Consider the following 21,596-nt stretch of genomic DNA (forward strand, 5'->3'; position numbering starts at 1 on the left):
GCCTGGGTGAAGGGCACTGCGTGGCTCATGGCCTGGAGAAGGAGCCGGGCCGACTTCCCCTCCCCACATCCTGCTGTGTGGCCTGTTGTGTGTGCTCAGTCATTGAGTCGTGTCTGACTCTCTGCGACCCCGTGGACTGTAGCCCGCCAGGCTCCTCTGTCCATGGGATTTTCCAGGCAAGAATACTGGAGTGGGTAGCCATTCCCTTCTCCAGGGGATCGTCCCGACCCAAGGATCGGACTCATGTCTCTTGTGTCTCCTGCATTGGCAAGCGGGTTCTTTACCACTGCACCACCTAGGAAGCCTGCTCTATGGCATATGGTGAACAAAGGGCTTCCTTTATCTGGAGTCCTCTTACCTCCCTGCAAGGGACATTTATTTCTGCCTGGTGTACCTGGAAGGAAGCAGAATGAGTGTTCATGGAAAAGAGCCGGGGAGGGGACTTCCTCTGCTTCTGCTGCGTGCCTGGTACTGACTGGCTGCTCTGAGGTGTAGGGGCCCAGCCTCAAGGGATCTACTGCCAGATTTGAAAGACAAGCATATCACTATATGCCACACCGCTCGGCCACAAAGCAAGATGCCAATGACGATGATGGGGAGGGTGATGATGTTGATGATGGGGGGGCTTGGGAATGAGAGCCCTCCCATCAGAGAGCTCTCAACATCAGAGAGCTTTCTCTGACCCCCACACTGTGCTGATACAGCAGTTACCCCAGGGGACCTTCACAGCATCCTACAGGGTAGGAAAGTTAATCACAGTTTCATTTTCTTTGCTTTCCTTTTTGGCTGCACTGGGTCTTTGTTGCAGTCTTCGGGCTTGTCTACTTCTAGCCTGTGGGATCTAGTTCCCCGACCAGGGGTTGAACCTGTGTCCCCTGCGTTGGGAGCTCAGAGTCCTATCCACTGGACCACCAGGGAAGTCCCCTTCACAATTTTGAAGTTGAGAAAGCTGAGGCACAAAAAGGTTAAGGAACCTGCTGAAGGCCAGGCAGCTAAGTAGGAGAGTCGGAACCCTCCAGGGCCCCTGCCTGGCCCTCTCCAGGGCTCTCTGTTCCCCAACTGTTCCCTGTGTAATAAGACACAAACTTGTGCCCCAGGAATTCACACAAGGAGAGATCCTGGTGGGCAAGAGTTAGGGAGGCTTCCAGGAGGAGGTGGAGTGAGAGAGGTGTGAGAGCTTTGAGAGCTGGGTTTTTTTCATTCCCAAAGCTGTGTTTATATTAAAAATAAAATTGCAATTATAATAATGAGCCTTGAAGCAAGCACAATCACAAACCATCCTAACTCCCACTCCTCTGAAACAGCCATTTTATTTTCTGCCTTTTCCCTTCCTTGGGATACAGATTTTTATATGGTTTTAATGATAAGTGCATATTTTGTCTTGTTTTTTCTGTTTTCACATAACATTATCATAAACCTCCTTTTTTTCCAGGACTGAAGGTAGTCTTTATAATTGCCTTGTTTTTGGGTTACACTGTCAAAAGTATTTTATAAAAATCATTTTACATAATGACCAGCCCATTAATTGGCATTTTAAGGCTCTGTTATTCTAGCAAGGTGGGCAGGCTCTGGATCAGCAGAAAGGAGTGGGGATTCTGGGGGAAGGGCCCACGTGGCCCAGAGCAGGGAGGCAGGAATGCACAGGGAGTGTGCCAGGAAATTAAGGAGCGCGCCTGCCCTGCACTGAAGTTATGGTGAGCAGTGCCAGTAAGAGGGAGGTTGAAGGAATGAATAAAAGAGGAGGGATTCATAGAATTTGTGTCAGAAGGAATCCTGGAGGGTGTTTTTTCAATCCTGTTTTGCGGGGAGTAAGAAATTGAGACCAGAGAGGGTGAGTGATAGCCACAGTCACACAGCTCGTTAGTGCTTGAGCAGGGGCCCCAGATTTGGGATCCTGGTCCCAGCTCAGTCTTGCTCGGTCAGCTGCTGGCCAAATGAGGGAAATGAAAATGTTCCTGGATGGGGCAGCGGCAGACTGCGATGTCAGCCCATGACTCTCAGGGGTCTGCCCTTTGTCACTGCAACTTTGGTAGAAGATCCCCCCCCAGCCTGGAGCGTTTCTGAGCCCTCCCTTCCTTCCCCAGACCTCCTCCTTGCTGCCCCATCCCCACCCAGCCCAGGAACCCCTCAGCCGGGAGGCCCCCCCTTCGTCCGCCTTGGCTCCCCGGCCCCAGGAGACTCCTGCGTGTTTATCCCCGTCTATTTCCAGCCCTGCTGCTCCGGGCTCCAGATGTGCTGTCTCAACTAGGACCTGCTCACTGGCCCATGAGCTTATTCCCAGGATCCAGCCCTTGTTGACCAGCCGGGCCAGAGGGGAGCGTTCTCCCGAAGGATCTCACAGCTCAGTTCCTGCCACTGACTTCAGACTGGAGAGGGGTCCGAGACCGAGGCTCCCCTTCATGGCTGCTCCCCCATTCCCAGTTCAGCCAGAAGCCTGGGGACAGGCACCCAACCTTCAGTTCTGCTCTCCCTGCTGGGAGGCAGCTTCACTTCTGTGAGCCGGCTAGGGGCTGCCCTCCCCAGACATAAGAGAACTCAAGACCCCAGGGTGAGCTGGGGGCAGGGCTCCAGGCCCAGAAGGAAGCCCCAGCTGTCCTGATGCCTCAAATGATAACTCCCCGCCTCCCCCTCACTGCCTCCCCCCTCCCCGCCCTGATTGCAACATTCAGGCCTGATGAGAGCCTCCTCTCTCTCCTCTTCCTCCCATCTGGAGCTTGAAGCCTGTGTTTGAAGCGGGAAAGGAGAGTAATTTCTTTGACATTCTTGACCTGGCTGCTTGGAAGCTTGTGAGGGGTTAGAGTTATTAGAAGTGACACTCAGGGAGGAGGTCATGAAGGCTGGTCCCTTGCCTTCAGAACTAAGAGTATTCTCAGAGCCCAGATTGGCTCATCTGACAATATCTAGACCCACTTACTCTTTGGTTCAACAGCGATAAGATATATATATATACTGTGAAATCTTCCATTTTAATAATTTTTAGGTGTACACTTGAGAGACATTAAGTCCATTCACATTGTTGTGCAACTGTCATCACCATCCGTTTCTAGAACTTTTTCGTCTTCCCAAACGGAAGCTCCATACCCATTACACAGGAACTTTGCATTCCTCTTCCCCCAGCCCCTGGCAACCAGCGTTCTGTCTTCTATGAATTTGACTATTCCAGGTATCTCATGTACATGGAATCCTGCAACACTTATCCTTGTGTGACTGGCTTACTTCCTGCAGCAAAGTGTCTTTAAGGTTGGTCTACATTGTATGATAGAGCAACAGACTTTCCTTCCTTTTTAAGGCTGAATAACATTATACGTGCAAACTGCATTTTGTTTATCCATTCATCCATCAATGGACATTTGGGTTGTTTCCACCTTAGACTTGACTTTTTAAAAAATTAATTAATTTGGCCTTATTGGGTCTTAGTTGTGGCAGGTAAGATCTTCACTGCATCACGTGGGAGCTTTCGTTGGAGCTCTCAGGCTCCACAGTTGTGGCACAAGCCCCATGGCATGTGGGATCTTCGTTCCCCAACCAGGGATCAAACCTGCGTCCCCTGCATTGCAGGGCAGATTCTTAACCACTGGACCATCGGGGAAGTCCCCAACTCTCTTACATTTAAGTGAGGAAAGAGCATAGTTTCTGAGGATGGAGTTTCTCAGCTTCTGCCCTCCAGGCCCAGGGTTACCATGTCCCTCCCCCACCCATAGTTGCTCACCTCTCTGCAGATGTATTAGGAGAGCAGGCCTCCACACCCCCAGGACACAGCTTGTCGCCATTAGCTTCTTTTTTTAAAAAAATCATCATTTTTTAAGTTGCAGTATAGTTGATTTACATGTTGTTTTAATTTCTGCTGTACGGCATAGTTCCATGATGGTTTATCATAGGATGTTGAACATGGTTCTTTGTGCCATAGATACAGTAGGACCTTGTTGTTTATCCATTCTATATATAAAAGCTTGTATCGCTCACCATTAGACTCTTCTAGGTAAAGAAAAGAGCTGCCCCACCGGCTTTCTCTCCCCCCACCCCACCCCCACCCTGGTTAGGCACCCCTGTCTCCTCCAGTCTCCCTTCTTTACTTGGTTGCTCTCCCTTTGGTCAGTGGTTTAGACAGATTGAGTGTGGAGTGCAGTTTACTCTGACAGTGTAGGAGGAACCCTGGACCGAGAGTTGGAAAAAGCATCCAGGTCCCTTGACCTCTGGGGGCCGCAGTTTCTTCATCTGTTAAATGGGGACAGTTACCCCCACTCTGCCTCTACAGGCTTGACATGAGGCTCAAAGGATGGAATGTCCCTGAAAGAGCTGGTCAGTGCACATCCACGCTTTCACTAGTTGATTCCCGCATTTCTGTTTGTAGAGCTCCCTCTAAGTGGCAGGCACTGTGCAATGGATGCAAAGAACGAACAGGACCTCCCCATGGAGTGAAGAGAGCGGAAGAGAACTGGGATCATTCAGTCAGTGTTGAAGAGGCTTTGAGGCCAGATGGATCTGGGGTTCAGTCTCGCTTTCTCCATTCATTAGTTGGGAGAACAGGTTACTTGACCTCGTTGAGCCTCAGTTTCCTCACCTGTAAAATGGGCTGTCAAGAGAACTGAATGGGAAAGTGCATGAGGCCCTTGGTGCAGGGCCTGGCACAGAATCTGTCTAGTGACGTCAGTGTTTTGCCTGAGCCAAGCAGGACCAGGGCCACTGTCCTCCACCTTCCTGTGGGGATTCTGCGTGAAGCTTGTCAAGCATTCCTGCTTCCAATGGCTGTCACCTGCGAGTGGCCTCTGTGTTTGGGCCTTGAGCTGGCCAAAGCCACGTCTGTTTTCTTAGGCTGGTGGATCCAGACGGTCTTTGATGAACCAACCTCCAAGGGGGCGGGAGGTCAAGGTGGGGGTCCTCACCGCCTGCCAGCCTGAAGTTTCCCTCCTGTGCCCCGACCCCAGGCTAATTAGTTCCAGGCTTGTCCCCTTGGAGCTGTGCTCCCCTCAGCTTGGTGTGGTCAGGCCCAGAGCAAGTGATGAGCTGGGGATAAGGGGTCATTGTTGGAGGGAGCTGCTTCTGGTTTCAATTACTCTGCAGGGCATGCAGGAATTGGGAATGAGCATGGGTCAGGAGCCTGCTGGGGCAGCAGTCCAGGGCTGCTCCAGCCCGGTTCCTTCCCTCTGGTCCCCCAGGGGTCTGTTGTCCCCATTTGACTCTGCCCGAGGGTCTGGCGTGCCGGCTCTATTGCCCGGAGAGCTGGGCTCTGGGGTGCTAGCTGGGTTGACCTGGAGCGCCTTCTGCTCTGGTTCCTCAGAGCTGGTACCACAAGATGCCTGGGTCCCTCCCTGGGTGGAATGACCAGAGGGGCGTTACCCTGGGTCCTTGACACCTTCTCCCAGGCATCCTTCAGGCCACACTGACCACAGCTGGGCCCTGTCCCCTGAGAGTGGCTGGTCTTGACTAGGATGGGGGGCAGCTGTGAGAAAACCTTGCCTGCAGGGGCAGTCAAAGCTTTCATCCCAGCCCCGAATGCCCAGCCTGGCACCTCGCAGCCCTCGGTAGCTCCCAGCCCTGTTCACTACAGTGGCCTTGCTGGGTTTGGCTTTCGGGGCTCTCCACTGGAAGGTGGACCCCTCCCCACCCCCAGCCTGGGCTGGGTGTGCGTGTCCTGGGAATCGTCTGCATCTAGAGTCCATGTTTTAGATCCCTGCTGCCAGCTGCTCTCAGCAGGTCCCTGGGGGGCCCCTCCTTGGCACATGGGGAGGGATGGGGACACCAGGACTGTTCCTCTTCCTGCTTCCAACACCCTCCCTTCCTCCTCCCAGGGCCCAGGTGATTAGAGCTGTTTCGGACCTATTCTGTTTAGTGCCTCACCTGGCATCTTCACGGCAGGTCTGGATGGCTCGGTTATGCTTGGAGTGGGCAGTGGGACAGGGGAGAGCCAGGGCCAGGATCCCACGAGAGGGCCCGCCCTGCTGTCCACAGGCCTTCCCAAACTTGTAGACGACCTCTCTTCCGGCCCCTGCTCAGCCGCCTTCGTCTCCCTGGTGTTCCTGATCTGGGGAGCCTGGGCCCTGCCAAGTGGGTTCTGGAGACAGGAAGCATTGGGCAGGAAGCAGATGGAGGCTCGGGTCTTCTCTCTCCCTCCTGCCCCGCGTGGGAATGCCCCCTTGGCAGGCGGACCTGGTGCCCCCTCCCCCGCCTGCTTGGTAGGGGTGAGAGGCAGCAGAGAAACTGATGCAGAGAGGACTTGGGGACTGATTCTGGCAGGCCCTGAGAACAAGCAATCCCGCCTCTTAACAAACCAAAGGAGGGTGTTGTCCATTAGAGGTGAAAGACTCGGGGTTTATCCCCCTCCACCACCTAATAGCAAAGTGACCTCTCCGAGTGCTCCGTCGTGGACCTGTGTGAGGCCTCGGTGAGTCCTTGGCGGTGACAGCGCCTGGCTTACTGCATGCTCCCAGTAACCACTAACCTCCCTGCAGGCGGAAGCTGCGACTCCATCCTCTGAGGACGGTCCTGCTTTTGCCTTGATTCAAAACCTTTGAGAAAAGGGTTTAGTGGGGGAATTGCCAAGGACTCCCCGAGTGAGGGCTGAGGCTGCACATGAATGTGGATCGGGGGCGCCTTAGGTGGTCTCTGCCGACCTCCCTCACTGCAGGTGCTGCAGAACCCACCCCTCACTCAGCCCAGCCTGGCCGTGGCAGGAGCCGTGTGGGCAGTGGTAGCTCTCTGTGAGGGTCTAACCCCCAGGCATGGCCCACTCCCTGTGGACTGACACAGGGGAAGCTGGGTGTAGCCTCTCACGCCCTTGGAGGCAAGAGCTGAGCTGCACTGGCTTCTGGGCGGAGGTGACCCAGAAAACACCAGCTAGACTGGCTCCATGAGATAAGTGTTAACCCTATTGTAAGGCCACCAAAGGGAACCCACACCAGCAAAGCAGAGACCCAGAGCTTTCTCAAACCAGAGGGAAAAGTAGAGCTAAGACATGAGTTTCAGATCCAGCACTCTGACCCAGAAGTTTCCTTAAAAAGCCCTTAATCTCCCGGCTTCCAGATCTACCCACCCTGGAGGGGAGTGAGGGGCAGTGACCGTGGCAGAGGAATAGCATTTCTCGTGGGAACTGTCCATCCGCTTAAAGAAGGACCAGAGGCTTCAAAGTCTGCAGACTTGAGGGCTACTGGGGTGACCTGAAGTGCCCCCAAGGCAGGGAGTGGTGGACAAAGGCGGTGTGAGTGGTAAGTCTTATATTCCCATTTCAGCCAGGGGCTCCCTGCTTCTGCCCTTAATTGATGGAGGCAGGGAGACTGGCATAAGATTTCATTTGGAAAGAACGCAGGGTGTATCCTCTGCTTTTAAAAAAAAAAGTCACTACTGACCACTTGTCTGGTACAGGCTCCTGTTTGACAGGTGTGAAAACTACGTCTAGAGAGAGGGAGTGGCTGCCACAGTAGACCGGGCAGGATTCACGCCCTGGTTGCCTGGCTCCCAGGAACTGCCTTCTGTTTGGATCTCAGAGTTGGGTGGGAGGAAAGTTGCTTAATATTAGGGAAAGAGAAAAAAGCATGGAGGCTCAGGGGACCCTGCGCTCCTCTCAAACCCTCCCGCCTGAGGCTGTTAGGTTTTCAGTGTCCGGCCTGGGAGGCCTCATGGAGTGCCCTGCCCACCCACCCGCTGCTGTGTGCCAGCCCGGGCAGGTGCTTCCTTCCTGGGAGCAGGAGCAGGCAGGTGGCCACGGCGGTCTGGGTGTCAGTCTGGCCGTGAGTCACATCATGACTTGTGCGGTAAGGAATGGATCGGACGTGTGGTGGGCACGCTCTGCCCACTCTGTCCTGGGTGGGTTTTGTTTGAGGTAAGCAGGATGTTCCCAAAGGCTCAAGTGGATTTTCCATCCTTTTCCGTGACCAAATGTGCCGTGAGAATCACTCAGGGTTGCCAAGGACGCGCCATCAGGACAGTCTGGCAGTGGACAAACTGTGGCTCTCTCATCGTCTCCTGGAGCCCCGAGGCACACCAGCCTGGGGTGGCTGGGCAGAGTGCACGGGGAACTGCGCATGATTTGCACTGGCTTGTGACTCGGCTGGGCCTTGGGAGACAGGAAGTACACCTTGAGGTTAGGCTGCAGAGCAATTGCCTTCGAATCCTGGCGGCCCCCTGTCCCAACACCTTACACCTCGGGTCAGAAGCCACTCCCCACGCCTGCCCTGGGTGGCCATCTAAAGCCGCCAGTAGCCAGTTATCTGCAGAGTTGAAGCTCCAGAGCTCACGCTGTTAGCAGGCAGGACTCAGGCTCAGAAGTCCTGGCCTGGATGCCTGGGAGAGTCCTCCGTTGCTGACACTTATCTCCTTGGAGGGCGGGTCAGTGGTGGGGCAGCCAGGGCTTGGTTTGGAGTGTCACAGCTCCAAGTGAGCTGCGTCCTGGGTCCTCCCCGCCTGGCATGTGGTGGGTGTCTGTTCAGTGAGAGTGACTGGGTAAATGAGTGAAGATGTAGCTTTTAGGCTCAGCTTTGCCACTGGCTACTTGGAGACCTTGAGCAAAGTGTTCTCATCTCCAGTCCTAACGCAGGACTGGAACATAGCTGATGCTCGGAAAGGATGGAAAAACGTAAATGCATCTCACTTTCTCCTTCTCTGGTGATCTCTGCCCTTCCGGTCCACAGTTTGGGTCAGGATAGGTACAGAACAGGGTGAGGACACAGGAATGCAGGGACCCCCGAGCCATTCATCTTTTTTTTTCCTTTTTTTTGCCATTCATCTTAAGGGGACTTTCTGCCTCCCTTTCTCCTAGTTCTCCTGTGGTGTGCCACCCTCCCTGCCAACTCACACGCCCTCTGCATGGGCTCCTGGGTGCTGCATGCCCTGCTGGTTCTCTCTCGGGCTGGGCTTCCCTTCTGGTCCCCAACCTCAGCGCCATCCCGGGCTCCTCTCTGGGCTCCAGCGCCTGGAGCCTGTCCAGGTGGCCCCTGGGGCCTCCCCTGCCCCCACTCCAGGCTGTCCTTGCTGGGGTGCCTGTGGACTTGGACTAGCTGACCACTCAGGAACCCCCTTTCCTGCCCTCGAGTCGTTCGGCTGGAGGACAGGGACGGGGAATCAGGGTTCCAGCCTGCACCAAGGGGAAGATGAAAGCCATTCCAGTGGGGGAAAGGAGGTCACTCCGGAGAAGCCGCAGCAGCTCCGCAAGGTTCTGAGAAAGAATCTTCCTCCTCGTGTTCACAGGCTGGAGGACGTGCCTGGAGCCGTCCCCACCCCGGCTGTCACCAAGGCAGCGCTGGTGGCGGTCCCTGCCTCACCTGCCCACGCAGCTCAGGCTGCTGCTCTTCCTTGTTGACCTTATTTTCCTCAGCGATGCCTCTGCTGATCACTTCAGCCTGATTTTTGCCTCCGTCACTGCTGTGCTGGGTGGCCCGTCCCCGCCACCCCAGGTGTCTCCCCCTCCCTCGAGGCAACCCGGGGTCCTGCCCGCACCTCCCTGGGGACGGCCCCTCTCATTGCTCCGGCGGAGAGCCTGGGGAGGGGGGCGAAGAAGGATGGGACGGTCTACTAGGAATGTTTTTAATTCCAAAGGCAACGACATCTGTTCGTGTGGGCCTTCCCACCCAGGCTTTGTTTATCCAGATAGGGGGCCCTTGCTCGTCCTCAGAGGCCGCTTCTGCCAGGTGTGGTGGGATCGACAGGGGGGAGGGGTGCCGTCACTTCCTGGGTGGTCGGGACACCCTGAGCCCAGCCCACCCAGCGAAGCTGAAGAAGGGTCTGTGGTGAGCTGGAGGGACCAGAACTCAGACGACCACTTTTGAGGAACTTCTCAGGAACATTTGTCTTGCACAGCCCCCGACCCCAGCCTGCGCCTTGACCATTGCTTCCAGGAAGGAGTGAGTCAAGCCTGGGGAAGAGAAGGCAAATCTGTGCTGTCCCTGGAGGAGAACCCCCAGCCCACGGGGAGGAAGGAAAGATGAGCATCTCAAGGGAAGAGCCTCCCAACAGCTACCCATCTGCTAAGGTGCTTATGTCACCATGGAGACCAGTTGGCCATCTTTCATCCAATCAGAGCTTGCTTTACCCAGACAAGTGTTGAGCCTGGGGTTCCTAAGACAGACAAGTATAAGGCTTTGGGGACAGGATCTGCACCATCCCCCTTCTCCCACACACCTGCTGGGGGATGCACCTTGCACAGCATCCCCCTAGCTGCACCCTGTGGCATGTGACCCAGATAGAGGGCAGAGAACCTTAGAAAGCCAGCGAGGGGCCAGTTCTGAAGTTAACAGCTGGCATTGCCCAGGACGGACCACGTGTCTGCAGCAGGTGAGCGTGGTCAGCAATTATAATGGCACCTTACCAGCCAGTTACACAACCAGCTGAGGGGTGCAGAGCAAAGCCAGGGAGGGTGACCTTTTTCTCTTCTGGCCCATGCCAACCTCTCCTCCTCCAGGAAGCCTTCCCTAATGCCCTCTGGCTAGAATTTTTCTCTCCTTTCTCTCAACTTCCATGGCACTTGATCTATGCTTTCCTTGTGGCCCAAGACGGGGTTTCTTGAGGGCAGAAAGACAGTGCTTTGTCCATCTGGGTATGACACGTGGTAGGTGCACAGCTGATAAATGCTAAATGCATGAATGGCTCTCTGTCTCCCATTAGGAGGTGTTTAAGCCTTCATCTCCTCTCCTCTCTTGGGCTGTCAGCTTTATCAAGCACAGGCTTTTTTTTTTTTTTTTTGGCTGTGCTGGGTCTATGTTGCTGCACTTGGGCTTCCTCTAGTTGTGGCAGTCAGGGGCTACTCTTCGTTGCAGTGGCCAGGCCTCTCAGAGGTGGATCCTCTTGCTGAGCATGGGCTCTAGGCGCTCGGGCTTCAATAGTTGCAGCACACCGGGGCTCTGCTGCTCTGCAGCATGTGGGATCTTCCCAGACCAGGGGTAGAACCCAAGTACCCTGCATTGCCAGGGAAGTCCCAAGCACAGACTTTTGGTTCATCTTTGTGGGTTCTAGAGTCTGGCACATAGCCAGGCTCTAAGTCAGTGCCTCTTGAATGAAATGACTGAGATGGAGAGGTGAAGACCCCAGGAATGAGTGAAGCCTTGGAGGTAGGTTTTGTACAGCTGGTGGGGGAGGGGGGAAGCTGCCAGCCCCTCTTGGGGCTGGAGGAAGACTCTTCCGAGGTAGCACCCAGGTTCCCTGGGGGAGCAGGTCAAGAGTAGGTCAGGCCCCAGGGGACGTAGGCACATTCCTGCCTCAGTGGGCCTCTTGCCCTCCCCCTCAGGGGTTACAGGGAAAACTGTGGCCCCATTGAGCTGCACCGGCTTGAGCAACTTGGGCTCAAGTAGGGGAAGAGGGTCTGTGCCGCCTTGGCAGCTCGGCCCTGTCTGCCGTGCAGAGCGGGGTGTGAATAGTGGAGGCCTGGTGGCTGATCCAGCTGCCCTGCAGGGACCGCCAGAGTCCCAGGAGCCTGCCTCCACCACCAGCCACAAGGCGGTGCAGGGCCAGACCCCAGCACACTGGCACATCATCCCGATGGCACGGGCCTCGCCAGACCTCTGTTCATGGCCCAGCCTGGTCTGGCAAGTGGCTTAGCTCCTCTGTACCCTTAGTTTCCTCAAATTGAAAATGAGGGTGCTAGGACATGCTTCCTAAAGTCAGGGGAGTTGTGAAGGGTTAGCGTGTGAAGAGCACGTGGAAGGTTAGCGTGGTGCCTGTCGCCTAGTAAACTCAGTGAAGGGTCACCTTGTCATGACCAGGTCTTAGTTACCTCTGCTATGAAGCCCCTGCTTTTTCCCCCGCCTACCTGCCCTGGGGGCCTGACCCAGGTCTTTCCCCCCCTCCCCCGAATCCAGAGAACCAGCCACCCTTCAGTGGTGGTGAGCCCCAGGGTCTTTGGAGGAGACCTGTCACTCGCCAGCTGAAGTTTCCATGACCTCAAGCAAGAATTTCACCTCCCTGAGCCCCATTTCTCACAACTCTAAACACCAACGTCACAGAAGTCATGAGGCTTCCACCTAAGCGGATATTTGAACGCCCTTTGCACGGGACTCGGCTTATGGTTGGCACTGCTGGTGTCCTTCCTCTGCCGAGTCAAGCTCTGGAGGGTGTGACGTCCCGATGCCTCTGGGTTGTATGGACCCTAATCATCTGGGGTTCAGGCTTTTTCCTAATGAACACTGATCAACTTGAGGGTGGAAGAGAGCAAGTTCTTCCTTTGCTGTCCCAAGGCATCCCGCACACAGTGGCTCATTGCCCCTTTGTCTGTGGACTTTCTCCACCCCTGGCAGCACAGCCCCTTTTGTGGCTTTTCTGGTGAAGGGCACTGGCCATGGTTAAAAACCACTGTGAAAGAAGCATCTCTTGCTGGACATCTGTGACCAGTGTCATCCTTGGATTTTTCGCTCAGGTCCCCAGAGAAGACTTATAGTAGCCAATTCCTCCTGGGGCTGTGAAAGCCCAGTTAGCTGCCCAGCTAGGGGGTCGTCTTTATTCTTTACACAGGAGGTTTGTGAGTGCCTTCCATGCGGGTCTGGCCCCATCCCTGAGTTGGCATCGCTGGAGGCGTCTGGGACCTGAGTTGGGGGAGGGAAAGCAGAGCTCCAGGGCAGTCCCGGTTCTTTGCCCCGGGACAAGGGCAGCTGTTGGTGGCTTCTGGCGCTGCAGACCCCCTCTGGCTTCCCCTAGCCTCCTTCTCAAACAGCTCAGCCGCAGGGCGCCGCCGTCTGGTGGGGAAGGGGTTAACCCGGGCTCTAGAGGAGAAGGGACTGGCTGCTTTCGCCGCTTGTCAAACTTTATTTAGTAGGGGCTGAAGGGAGGGCCTCGGGGTGGGTGAGGAGGAGGCCCGGCCTGCCAAGAGTTAAAAGCGGGAGGTTGGGTGTTTTGGAGGGGGCAGCCTCCCGCGCCTCCTTTGAGTCACTTCCTCCGGTGGGGGCGGTGGGGGCGGGGGCTCCCCGGCGGCCTCGGGCGCTGCCTGCGCGGAGAGCTCGGGCGCTGGCAGCCCGCTCGCCTGGCCGGACGGCAATCCAACCGAGCGTCTGCGGGGAGGGAGGACGCAGAGGGAGCGGAAAGAGGAGCCCCGCACCATGCGCTTCCCTGCCCGGCTCGAGTAACTGCGCCCACCCGCCCGCCCACCAGCGGCTCCGGACCCCCCGGCCGCCCGCGCCTCCCAGTCCCCGCAGCGGAGCTGGCCCCGCAGGCTGGGTCGCCCGTCCGTTGGGCCCGGCTCTGCTGCCGCCGCCGCCGCCACCAGCATGACCGACGTCCTGCCCCAGCCCGACTGCAGCCTGAAGGCGGTGTGTGAGCCCCTGGAGCGCTGCTGCCTGGATCCGCTGGAGGAGCCGGGGAGCAAGCGGCCCCCCAACACCGGCGCGCGGCTCTGGGGCCGTGTGCGCAGCAAGCTCCTCCGCCAGAAGGTGCGCGAGGGGGACGGAGCGGGTGGACAGAGAGGGACTGAGGTCGGAGGAGGGTGCTGGGCCCCCCAGCATCCCCTTTGGGGAAATATTTGCGCCTCCTGCCTGCCCGTGGTGTCCTAGGACAGAGGCTGGGGTGAGCTGTGGGTTGGCTCTAAATGAACTCAATTTGAGTAATGCTGTTGCTTCCCCCACCCCTACTTTCTCTGCATCTATCCCTGTCTTAGGAAAAGGGGGGCTCCCGTCTCCTGTGGGAGAGGACTGCATGGCTCCTTTCTGAGTCTCTGTGGGCTCGGAAATACGAACTAACAGAGGCGAGGGGCCCCTGAGCCTCAGTTTCTCCTCCTGCACCCAGCCCAGACCCAATCCCCCATGTGTCCGGAACGCGATTGGCCGCACCGTTGCTGAGATGCAACCTCAGAAACACCTCAGTGCCTCCGGCCAGGGTGAGGTTTCTTTGTGTGAGGTTGTGCCGAGGTCGTGGTGCTGCTGACTCAGGGGGCTCTAGGCTGCCTCTTCAGGGACCACCCAGAGGCCTGCTGGCCCAGTGCCAGCCAGGCACCAGGCAACTCAATCAGTGTGCCAGGGGTTTCCTGACCCAGCGGGCATCTCAGACCAAGCCGTGCCAGGGCAGACTGCCCGTCCTGCCTGTCGCCCTAGACCTTGGGTGGGGATGAAAATCTGAGATAGAAGCTGACTGTCCTGCAGCTGGGCAGGCTGCCGCGGGGCTGGCTTTGGGCCCTGGCATGGGGCATCTGAGCAAGAGCCAGACCAGCGCCAAGCACACAGTGAAGCGCTTGATAACTGTAGACCAAATCAGGCGCCTCAGCAAGTGTCGCAGGGTGCCTGTCCTTCGAGGTAGTGATAAGGGAGGCTCAGGCTGGTCGGTGTGACTTGGTGGGGATTTGTACATCCTCCTGTGGCTCCAAGGGGAACCCTCTGCACAGATCCTTACTGCCAGGCAGCATAGAGGCTTCTGGCACCTGTAAGAAAAAGCGATCTTGAGGCCTTTTGACTCTTTGTCTAGTTTCATCCCCTGCCAGTGGGGTAATACGTGACCTCCCAGAGGTGACATCAGTCCTGGAAAGTGCTGGGCAGGGCAGCAACTTGAGCTGGCCCCTGTGTCACCTTCAGCCTCTCCAGGGACCAGACTTTCAGAGCCCTGCTGGCCTCAGCGGCTCCCAGAGCCCCTCTGTGCTGAGACAGCTGTCTGTGCCCGGCAGCTCGGAGCCATCCCCTGCCTGGACCCCTTTCTCACCCCCTGCTGACACCAGCCCAAAGCTCCTTGTCCATTTTCAGACCTAGAGGTTGGCAAGAAAGGGATCCAGCAGGTTCCTGGCCCAGTGCCAGCCGGAGTCTTTCTGGTTTACCTGCCCTTTGTAGGGGGGAAGGGGGAGAGGGCTAGCGGGTAGGGGGCAGTTTGTTAACCCAGAAACTCCAGACTATCCGTTCTTCCCTTGTGTGTTAGTGACTAACAAAACAAAGAAGTCATTTGAGGGAGTCTTCAGCCAGCTTCGCCTCTGGTGGTATCTGATAGCTCTGTGGGCAAAGGGTAGCAGGCTAGCCAAACGCTGGGCTGCCAAGCTGACCGGTGTCCATGCAACTGCAGGGTGACTATGGCTCTGGGATGCTCCGTGGGGTGGGTGACTCAGTCCCCTAGCCCCTGCTGTGTGACCAAGTATGTCAATATCACAGACACAAGGGTCTGTACTGTGGGTGACAGAGGGGTATCCATTCACCCTGCTGTGGTGGTGGTGGTTGGTGGATGAGCAGGCAGGCTTGTGGAACCAGACCTGCTGCCCACCTCCTTTCTTTTCCCAGCTGCATTAACCTATTTTTTTTTTTTTTTTTTTTTTTTTTTTAGTGCAGTAGGCTCACTGCCAGATGAGGGGGCTGGACTCAGACAGCAGCTTAGGTGGGTGGGGGAAGGGAGCCAGGTACCGCCTAGCCTGGCGGGAGGGGGGTCTCCTCATTAACTCCTCATCCAGCTTTTTGCCACAAGGATGTGATGCGGTGGATGCCAGAGACACCTGTGGCCCTCCTGCTGCCTCTTAACTAAAAGATTCAGGAAGGCTGGAGGGGGGTGCAAGTGATTCATCTGGGGACCCAGCGCTGGGGCTGTTTGAATGGAAAAAGCCCAGTGTTATCAACCTGTAGAGCCTCTGGCCCCAGGAGTCTGCAGTTGCTGGAAGAGGGGAGGCAGGGACCACTTGCAGACTCTCCTTTGGGTCCTGGGTGGGGGCTGTGGTTGGGGTTGTGCTTGTTCCCGAGGGGAGTCCTGGGGCTGAAGCCTCACACTAGCCTCTGACTTGGCAGTCGGCTTGTTGTGCAAGCGTTTAGCAGAGGAGACACGTGGCATTTGAGTTTGTGGATTCTGCCAGTGCTTTCTGCGTTTAACTTCACATTTCTACTTTCCTTTTTTTTCCCCCTTGGCTTTAAATCACACTCAGGGAGACCAGGCTCAGTGCCTGGTCTTCCTCCCATTCTGCTTCTTTCTAGATCCTTAGATTGCACTTCGGAGGGAGAAGGACTGAAAGAAGAATCCCATCCTGTCCCCAAAAGTATCCACAGGTTTTAATGGGGTCACTTGTGGGAGCCAGAGAGGCTAGTAGAGCCCCACAGAGGCAGTGGCCAGGCCAGAACTTTTTGTCTCAGGAGTGGGGGGTGTGGGTGGGCAGGAAACCACGCCCCTACTGTCGCCCTACAGCCCAAGTGAAGACGTCTAGACCCACACCAGGCCAGACCCTGGCTACAGATGGAGGCTTAGGCTGAACTGGCAGGGTCCAGGGGAGTGAGGGAGAACTGAGGATGGCTCCTGATGATCTTACATCTGCTTCAAGGGTCTAGGAATTACCCACTCCAAAGAGCTTCTCTCTGGAAGGCAGAGGCCAGCAAAGTGAACCAAGATGTTTCCTGCCGAGCTCCAGGATAGGGCCACCTGCTCTAAGATGGGGTTGGCGCCCCTCTATTACTGAGGAGGGTCAGAGGTGCTACCCAAGAAAGGATGGTGGTGGGGGAGGGCTTTTTGGCCCGCTCGTCTGGAGAACCTTAGGGTTCAAGAAGGTCCCTTTCTTCATCATCTTAAATGCATCCACTGGGCAGCTCCTGGCACCTCCCAGAGTCTGTCATTTAACCTGACAGTTTCCTTACAGGTAGCATCAGGTGTGCAAGCCACGTGCATGTCCCCAAGGCTCGGTCTGCCATTTACTTGCTGTTCCAGGCATGGACAGTACAAGGGTGTTAGGGTAGAGAGATGTCTCAGGCTCATTTACTTTTCATCATCATTTCCTTCAGCGTCTGGCTGTGGGCATCAAAAAAGATCCTAAAACCTTAGGCAACAAGATATCTCTCGTGCCCCAGCTGCCCACCTCCCTGCCCCCTTCCCCGCATCTGGCACCCACCCCACACACCTTATCCACACATCTTATCTGCTGGAGGGAAGGGACCTGCATCCTGTCTTCACCATTCACACCCCCATTCACACCCCTATAGTCATCCCTCAGCTGCAGGAAAAGGGCAGTAGTACTTCTCTCGAGGGCTGGAGACCCACCGCGGACAGCCCATTTCCTCCCGGTCCGGGCCTCTGTGTGGGCCCAGGATGGTGTCCACCCTGTCTGGTTTGGGGGCTTGAAAGGCAGAGTAGTGAGATCTTCTGTGCTCCTGCAGCCATTGTATTAACACACATTCCCCAGAGAGAGAGGACCTTACTCCTGGGGCTTCACAGGTGATCTCTGGACCCCCACTGTTCCCACTTCTTCCCTAAGCTGGCTCCCGAGAGGCCTGTTTTGATTCCACAGAGCAGGAGTCCTCCACTCTGAGAATCCGATGACAGTTACGGAGCCCCGCCCAGGCCCAAAGCCAGCCGTATGCACAAACTCGGTGCTGTTTCAGGCTTCCCTGGTGGCTCAGATGGTGAAGAATCTGCCTGCAGTGCAGGAGATCGGGGTTTGATCCCTGGGTCAGGAAGAACCCCTGGAGAAGGAAATGGCAGTCTACTCCAGTATTCTTGCCTGGAGAATCCTATGGACAGAGGAGCCTGGTGGGCTATATAGTCCATGGGGTCGCACAGAGTTGGACACGACTGAGCGACTCCTACCATCGTGTGCTGTTTCTGAGAAGGTCACAGATCCCAGAGTAGGAGCCCCTGCTCTTAGTATACTTGGCAAGCTGCTGTCTCTTGGCTCCTGGGGAGGTTAGAAGGGGCACTGGCCCTCTCCAGCATCTCTCCAGTCCACAGGTGGCTTGGCCAGGCAGCCATGCCGGGCTTGGTGCCCTGGCTTTTGGATGGCCTCAGCCCAGGGGGGAGCTGAGCCTGCCAGTGCTGCCCGAGCCCAGTGGTGCAGAACTATCCAGAGGTCGTAAAGTCCCAGGAGAGCCGATATTTTGGGAAGAGCCCAGAAACTTCTGCAGGTGTCCATTTGGGGGAGTTGCCAGGTGCGGGTCAGGGCACACAAGTCTGGCCAGGCCCAGTCTTCTGCTGAGTGGCCTTGCTGTCTGCCCAGATTATCAGGAGCTAGTCAGCAGGTGCTGTTTGGGCTTCCTTTTCCCTATCAAATCGCGCTGGGAGTTGTGTTCTGACATCTTCCTAGAGCCCAAGGAAACACACATCCCTGTGTCTGGAACCCACCTGCCCCAATCCCCAGGAAAAAGCCAGTTAGGTCTGGTTCTTCATGAGCCTTAGACTAAGGCCTCATTGTCCCTGGCCCCCCACTAAGTGAAGTTGGGCCTGGAGAAGTGGGAAGTGACCGTGGACTTCCCACTAGGGGAGTTCTGCTGCAGAGAGGCCAGGAGGGCCCCATAGTCCCTCATTGCTCAGTCGTGTCCGGCTTTTTGTGACCCCATGGACTGTAGCCTGCCAGGCTCCTCTGTCCCTGGGATTTTCCAGGTGAGAACACTGGAGTGGGTTGCCGTTTCCTTCTCCAGGGAGCCCCACAGTGGTTTCCCTGATTCTGCTTTGGCTAAGAGAACGTGGAACTCATGCCTGAGCTAGAAGCTGGAAACCCTCTCTTTCCTGGATGGTGACCAGAGCCGGAGTCCCACGGCAGCTACAGCTCCTCTTCCCCTTGAATGCCTGAGTGTCCCTTCTGTGCTCTGCCCCCTCCTTGGAGCACCCCCACTTCCAACCCAGGAGGCCAGAGAAGGAAAAGCATCGGGCCGCTAGGAGTCACAAGGCCTTGTTTTTCTAATCCTGAGTCTATTGTCTTAACTTGCTGTGTGACCTTGGGCAAATCTCTTCACCTCTCTGGTTCTCTGGCCTCAGAATAATGAAGAATCTGAACAGGATGATCCCCTAGATCCAGTTCATGTGATGATTTTGGCCACGTCTCGAGATTCCTATGCCTAAGCCTTAAACTCTCAACATGCTGGGAAAGTCTGGGTGGAAGAGGTCGCAGGGCTACCCTGGGCCACGGCCAGCCATTCACTCACCACAGGAGGAGAGAGGTGAGCAGGAGTGTGGGGCTTCTTAACCCCTGTCCCGAAGGACCCCTGGCTGAAGGACATTGCTTTCTCCAGCCCACCCACCCCATTCATTCATTTGGTCTAGGAGTATTGATGGGGCACCCTCACGTGCTGGGCAGTGCAGAGGCAGCCCAGGGCAGAGAGGCCTTGCTCTCATGGAATTTCCTGTCCATAGGATTAGTTAGGCAACAGATGAGATCATTTCATACTGCACAAGTGCTGTGAGGAAGATAAAATTGGGTAACAGATCAGAGAGCAAAGCGGAGGGGAGAGGCCTCACTTGAAAAAATAATTTTGAACTAAGGCTTAAATGACACAGATTCTTGAAAGATCTGGGAAGGGCGCCTTCCAGGCAGAGGTGAAAACCCTGAACCGGGGCAACCATGGTGTGTTCGGAGGCAGAGAGAGGCTGCATGGAGCATAGGAAATGACCTTAGACAGAGTGAGCAGCGGCCTTGGAGGAGTTGGGCTTTTAATCTAAGTGCAGTGGGAAGCCGCTGGGGAGGTTAAACCCAGTTTTAGTGATGCGGCACTTTGAGCATGTACTGAGTTCCAGACATCTTCTTTCTTATCTCTTGATGTGACTTAGGTGATAATTCCCAAGATGCTGATAGGCTTAGAAAGTGACGTGATGAGGTCCCGTGAGTGGCTTGGTGCAGAAGTGCTTTCACCTCTCATGCCCCTGTGCAACCCAGGGTCACTCCAGTTTTCGGCTGTTTCTCCATTGTCCTGGTGGTTGATCGCAGAGCCCTGTCTGGATCAAGGCTGCGTGCCCTTGGGTGGGGAGCTTCCGGAGGTGTGGAGCCCCACCTCGCAAGCTGAGCCTAGAAATGGGCCTGCAATTGGGGAGGACCTGGGGAGACTCCATCAAGAAGCCCCTCAGAGCGGGCACAGGCCGGGGGATTGCTGTGCCCTGTTCCCACCAGTAGGCTCTGTGCCCAGACAGTGTTCCTGGTGGGGCAGGGAGGCTGAGGTCAGTTTCAGAGGAGGACTTTTCATAATTCTTACCAAACCGCTCCAAGTCCAGAGGGAGGCCCTGAGCCCACAGCAGTCCCAGAAGCCCTTGGCCTGTCTGGCTGCAGCGTGACACTCCCCGGATATACCCTGGGGAACCTCTCGCTTGGGACTCTGACCTCTAAGGTGGCCCCTTCTCTTTGAGGACAGAGCTGCTGGGGGCTGCCTCTGTGTTGCCTTAGCCCTGTGCATACATGCTCAGTTGCTTCAGCCGTGTCCCTACTCTTGTGACCCCCCCCTGGACTGTAGCCCGCCAGGCTCCTCTGTCCATGAGATTCTCCAGGCAAGAATACTGGAGTGGGTTGCCATGCTCTCCTTCAGGGGATCTTCCCAACCCAGGGACGGAACTCTTATCTCTTATGTTTCCTGCATTGGCAGGCGGGTTCTTTACCACTAGTGCCACCTGGGAAGCCCTGATTTAGCCCTGACCAGTTCCTTTTCCCAAGAGTGACCCAGCTGGTGGCCCTGAGCTGGGCGGGGCAGCTTCCTGGCTGTGGGTTGCAGGCCTGATTCAGGGGGTGAAGTCTGCAGGCGGGGTGGGCAGTAGAGGGAGGGCACAGAGCTCTGAGGAGGCTGGGGCCCCAGGCTCGGGGAGAGATGTGCCCACTCCGAGTTCCGTCCGCGGCTGTGCTGGCCTGAGGGCTCGATGGCAGCGCAGGGCAGGCTGAGCCCTGGGACGCAGGTCACTGTGGATGCTACAGGGCTAACCTGGCTTCAATAAAAAGCCTCATTCAGAGCTGCTGACCCCTTCATATGTGGGCCTCTGGGAACTTCACAGTTCTGGGGGGGAGGGGAGGCACACAGAGGCCAAGTGGCCTCATGCCGGTGCCACAAGCCGTCCTGTAGCTCACCCTGCAGGTCGGGGCCAGGGGGTGGGACAGAGCTTGCTTGACCTTATGGTGGGGGGCCCAGCCTCTGGGAAAACAGGGTGAGTTTACTGAGCCTGACCCTTGTCTCCCCCTAACATGGCAGGGTGCAGGCCCGACACCCCCCTCCTGCTCCGCCCTGCCTCTCTGCAAGTGTCTCTCAGATGGCCACGTTGACAGAAGCCTCCAGTGCCCTTCCCAGAGGGTGGGGGGGGTACAGGCTCTTGGCAGCACCATTGTTCCGCCCATTGCCAGCCCGCTCATGCTGCTCATGCCTGTGGTCTGCCCCAATGACAGGCTGGCTTCAGTGTCCCACGGGGACCAGCCCAGAACATGTGGATGCACTTGGGGAAGGGCAGGGGAAGGCCAGCCAGGACCGCCACCGTGGCCTGTGATCGGGAGCCCCGGGAAACGTGTGCCCCTCAGACAAGACACCTGGCTCAGGGCCTGGTCTTCATGGCCCAGCGCTCAGCCTCCGTTCCCCAAAGCACAGCCACACAGCTCTGCCTTCTGTGTGTGTGTTTTTAATAAGTTATTCATTTTGACCGCACTGGGTTTTTGTTGCTGCATGTGGGCCTTAGGTGTGGTGATCGGGGGCTCCTCTATATTGCGGGGCACCTGCGTCTCATGGTGGCGGCTTCTCTTGCCGTGGAGCATGGCTGTAGGTGTGCGGGCTCAGTAGTTGTGGCACGTGGCCTTCATTGTCCTATGGCATATGTGGAATCTTCCCAGACCAGGGATTGAACCTGTGTCCCCTGCATTGGCAAGCGGATTCTTAACCCCTGGACCGCAAGGGAAAGTCCCACCTCTGCTTTCTATTCAGCGTCCCGTTCACCTGGGAGGGTGACAGCTTCGGCTCTGCTGGTTCACTGCGCTTAGTTTTCAGTAGCCCTAAAAACAACTCTGGGCTTCGAGT

At 56.4% G+C, this 21,596-nt stretch overlaps 1 protein-coding gene across 5 annotated transcripts in view; it reads left to right on the top strand.

Annotated features, from left to right (window-relative positions):
• The window catches only part of ABR (ABR activator of RhoGEF and GTPase), a 188,416-nt gene that overhangs the window by 152,440 nt on the left and 14,380 nt on the right, over nt 1-21,596 (top strand). Inside the window, exon 1 of one of the 5 annotated variants that reach the window (XM_070478813.1) lies at nt 12,904-13,343. The exons of the other annotated variants lie outside the window; for them this stretch is intronic. Coding sequence (XP_070334914.1) covers nt 13,182-13,343 — 162 coding nt within the window. The 5' untranslated portion in view covers nt 12,904-13,181. Of the gene's footprint in view, nt 1-12,903; nt 13,344-21,596 lie in introns of those variants that run through there. 5 annotated transcript variants of the gene reach the window in all.

Source organism: Odocoileus virginianus, chromosome 17, assembly GCF_023699985.2.
Source record: "Odocoileus virginianus isolate 20LAN1187 ecotype Illinois chromosome 17, Ovbor_1.2, whole genome shotgun sequence".
Taxonomy (NCBI): Eukaryota; Metazoa; Chordata; class Mammalia; order Artiodactyla; family Cervidae; genus Odocoileus; species Odocoileus virginianus.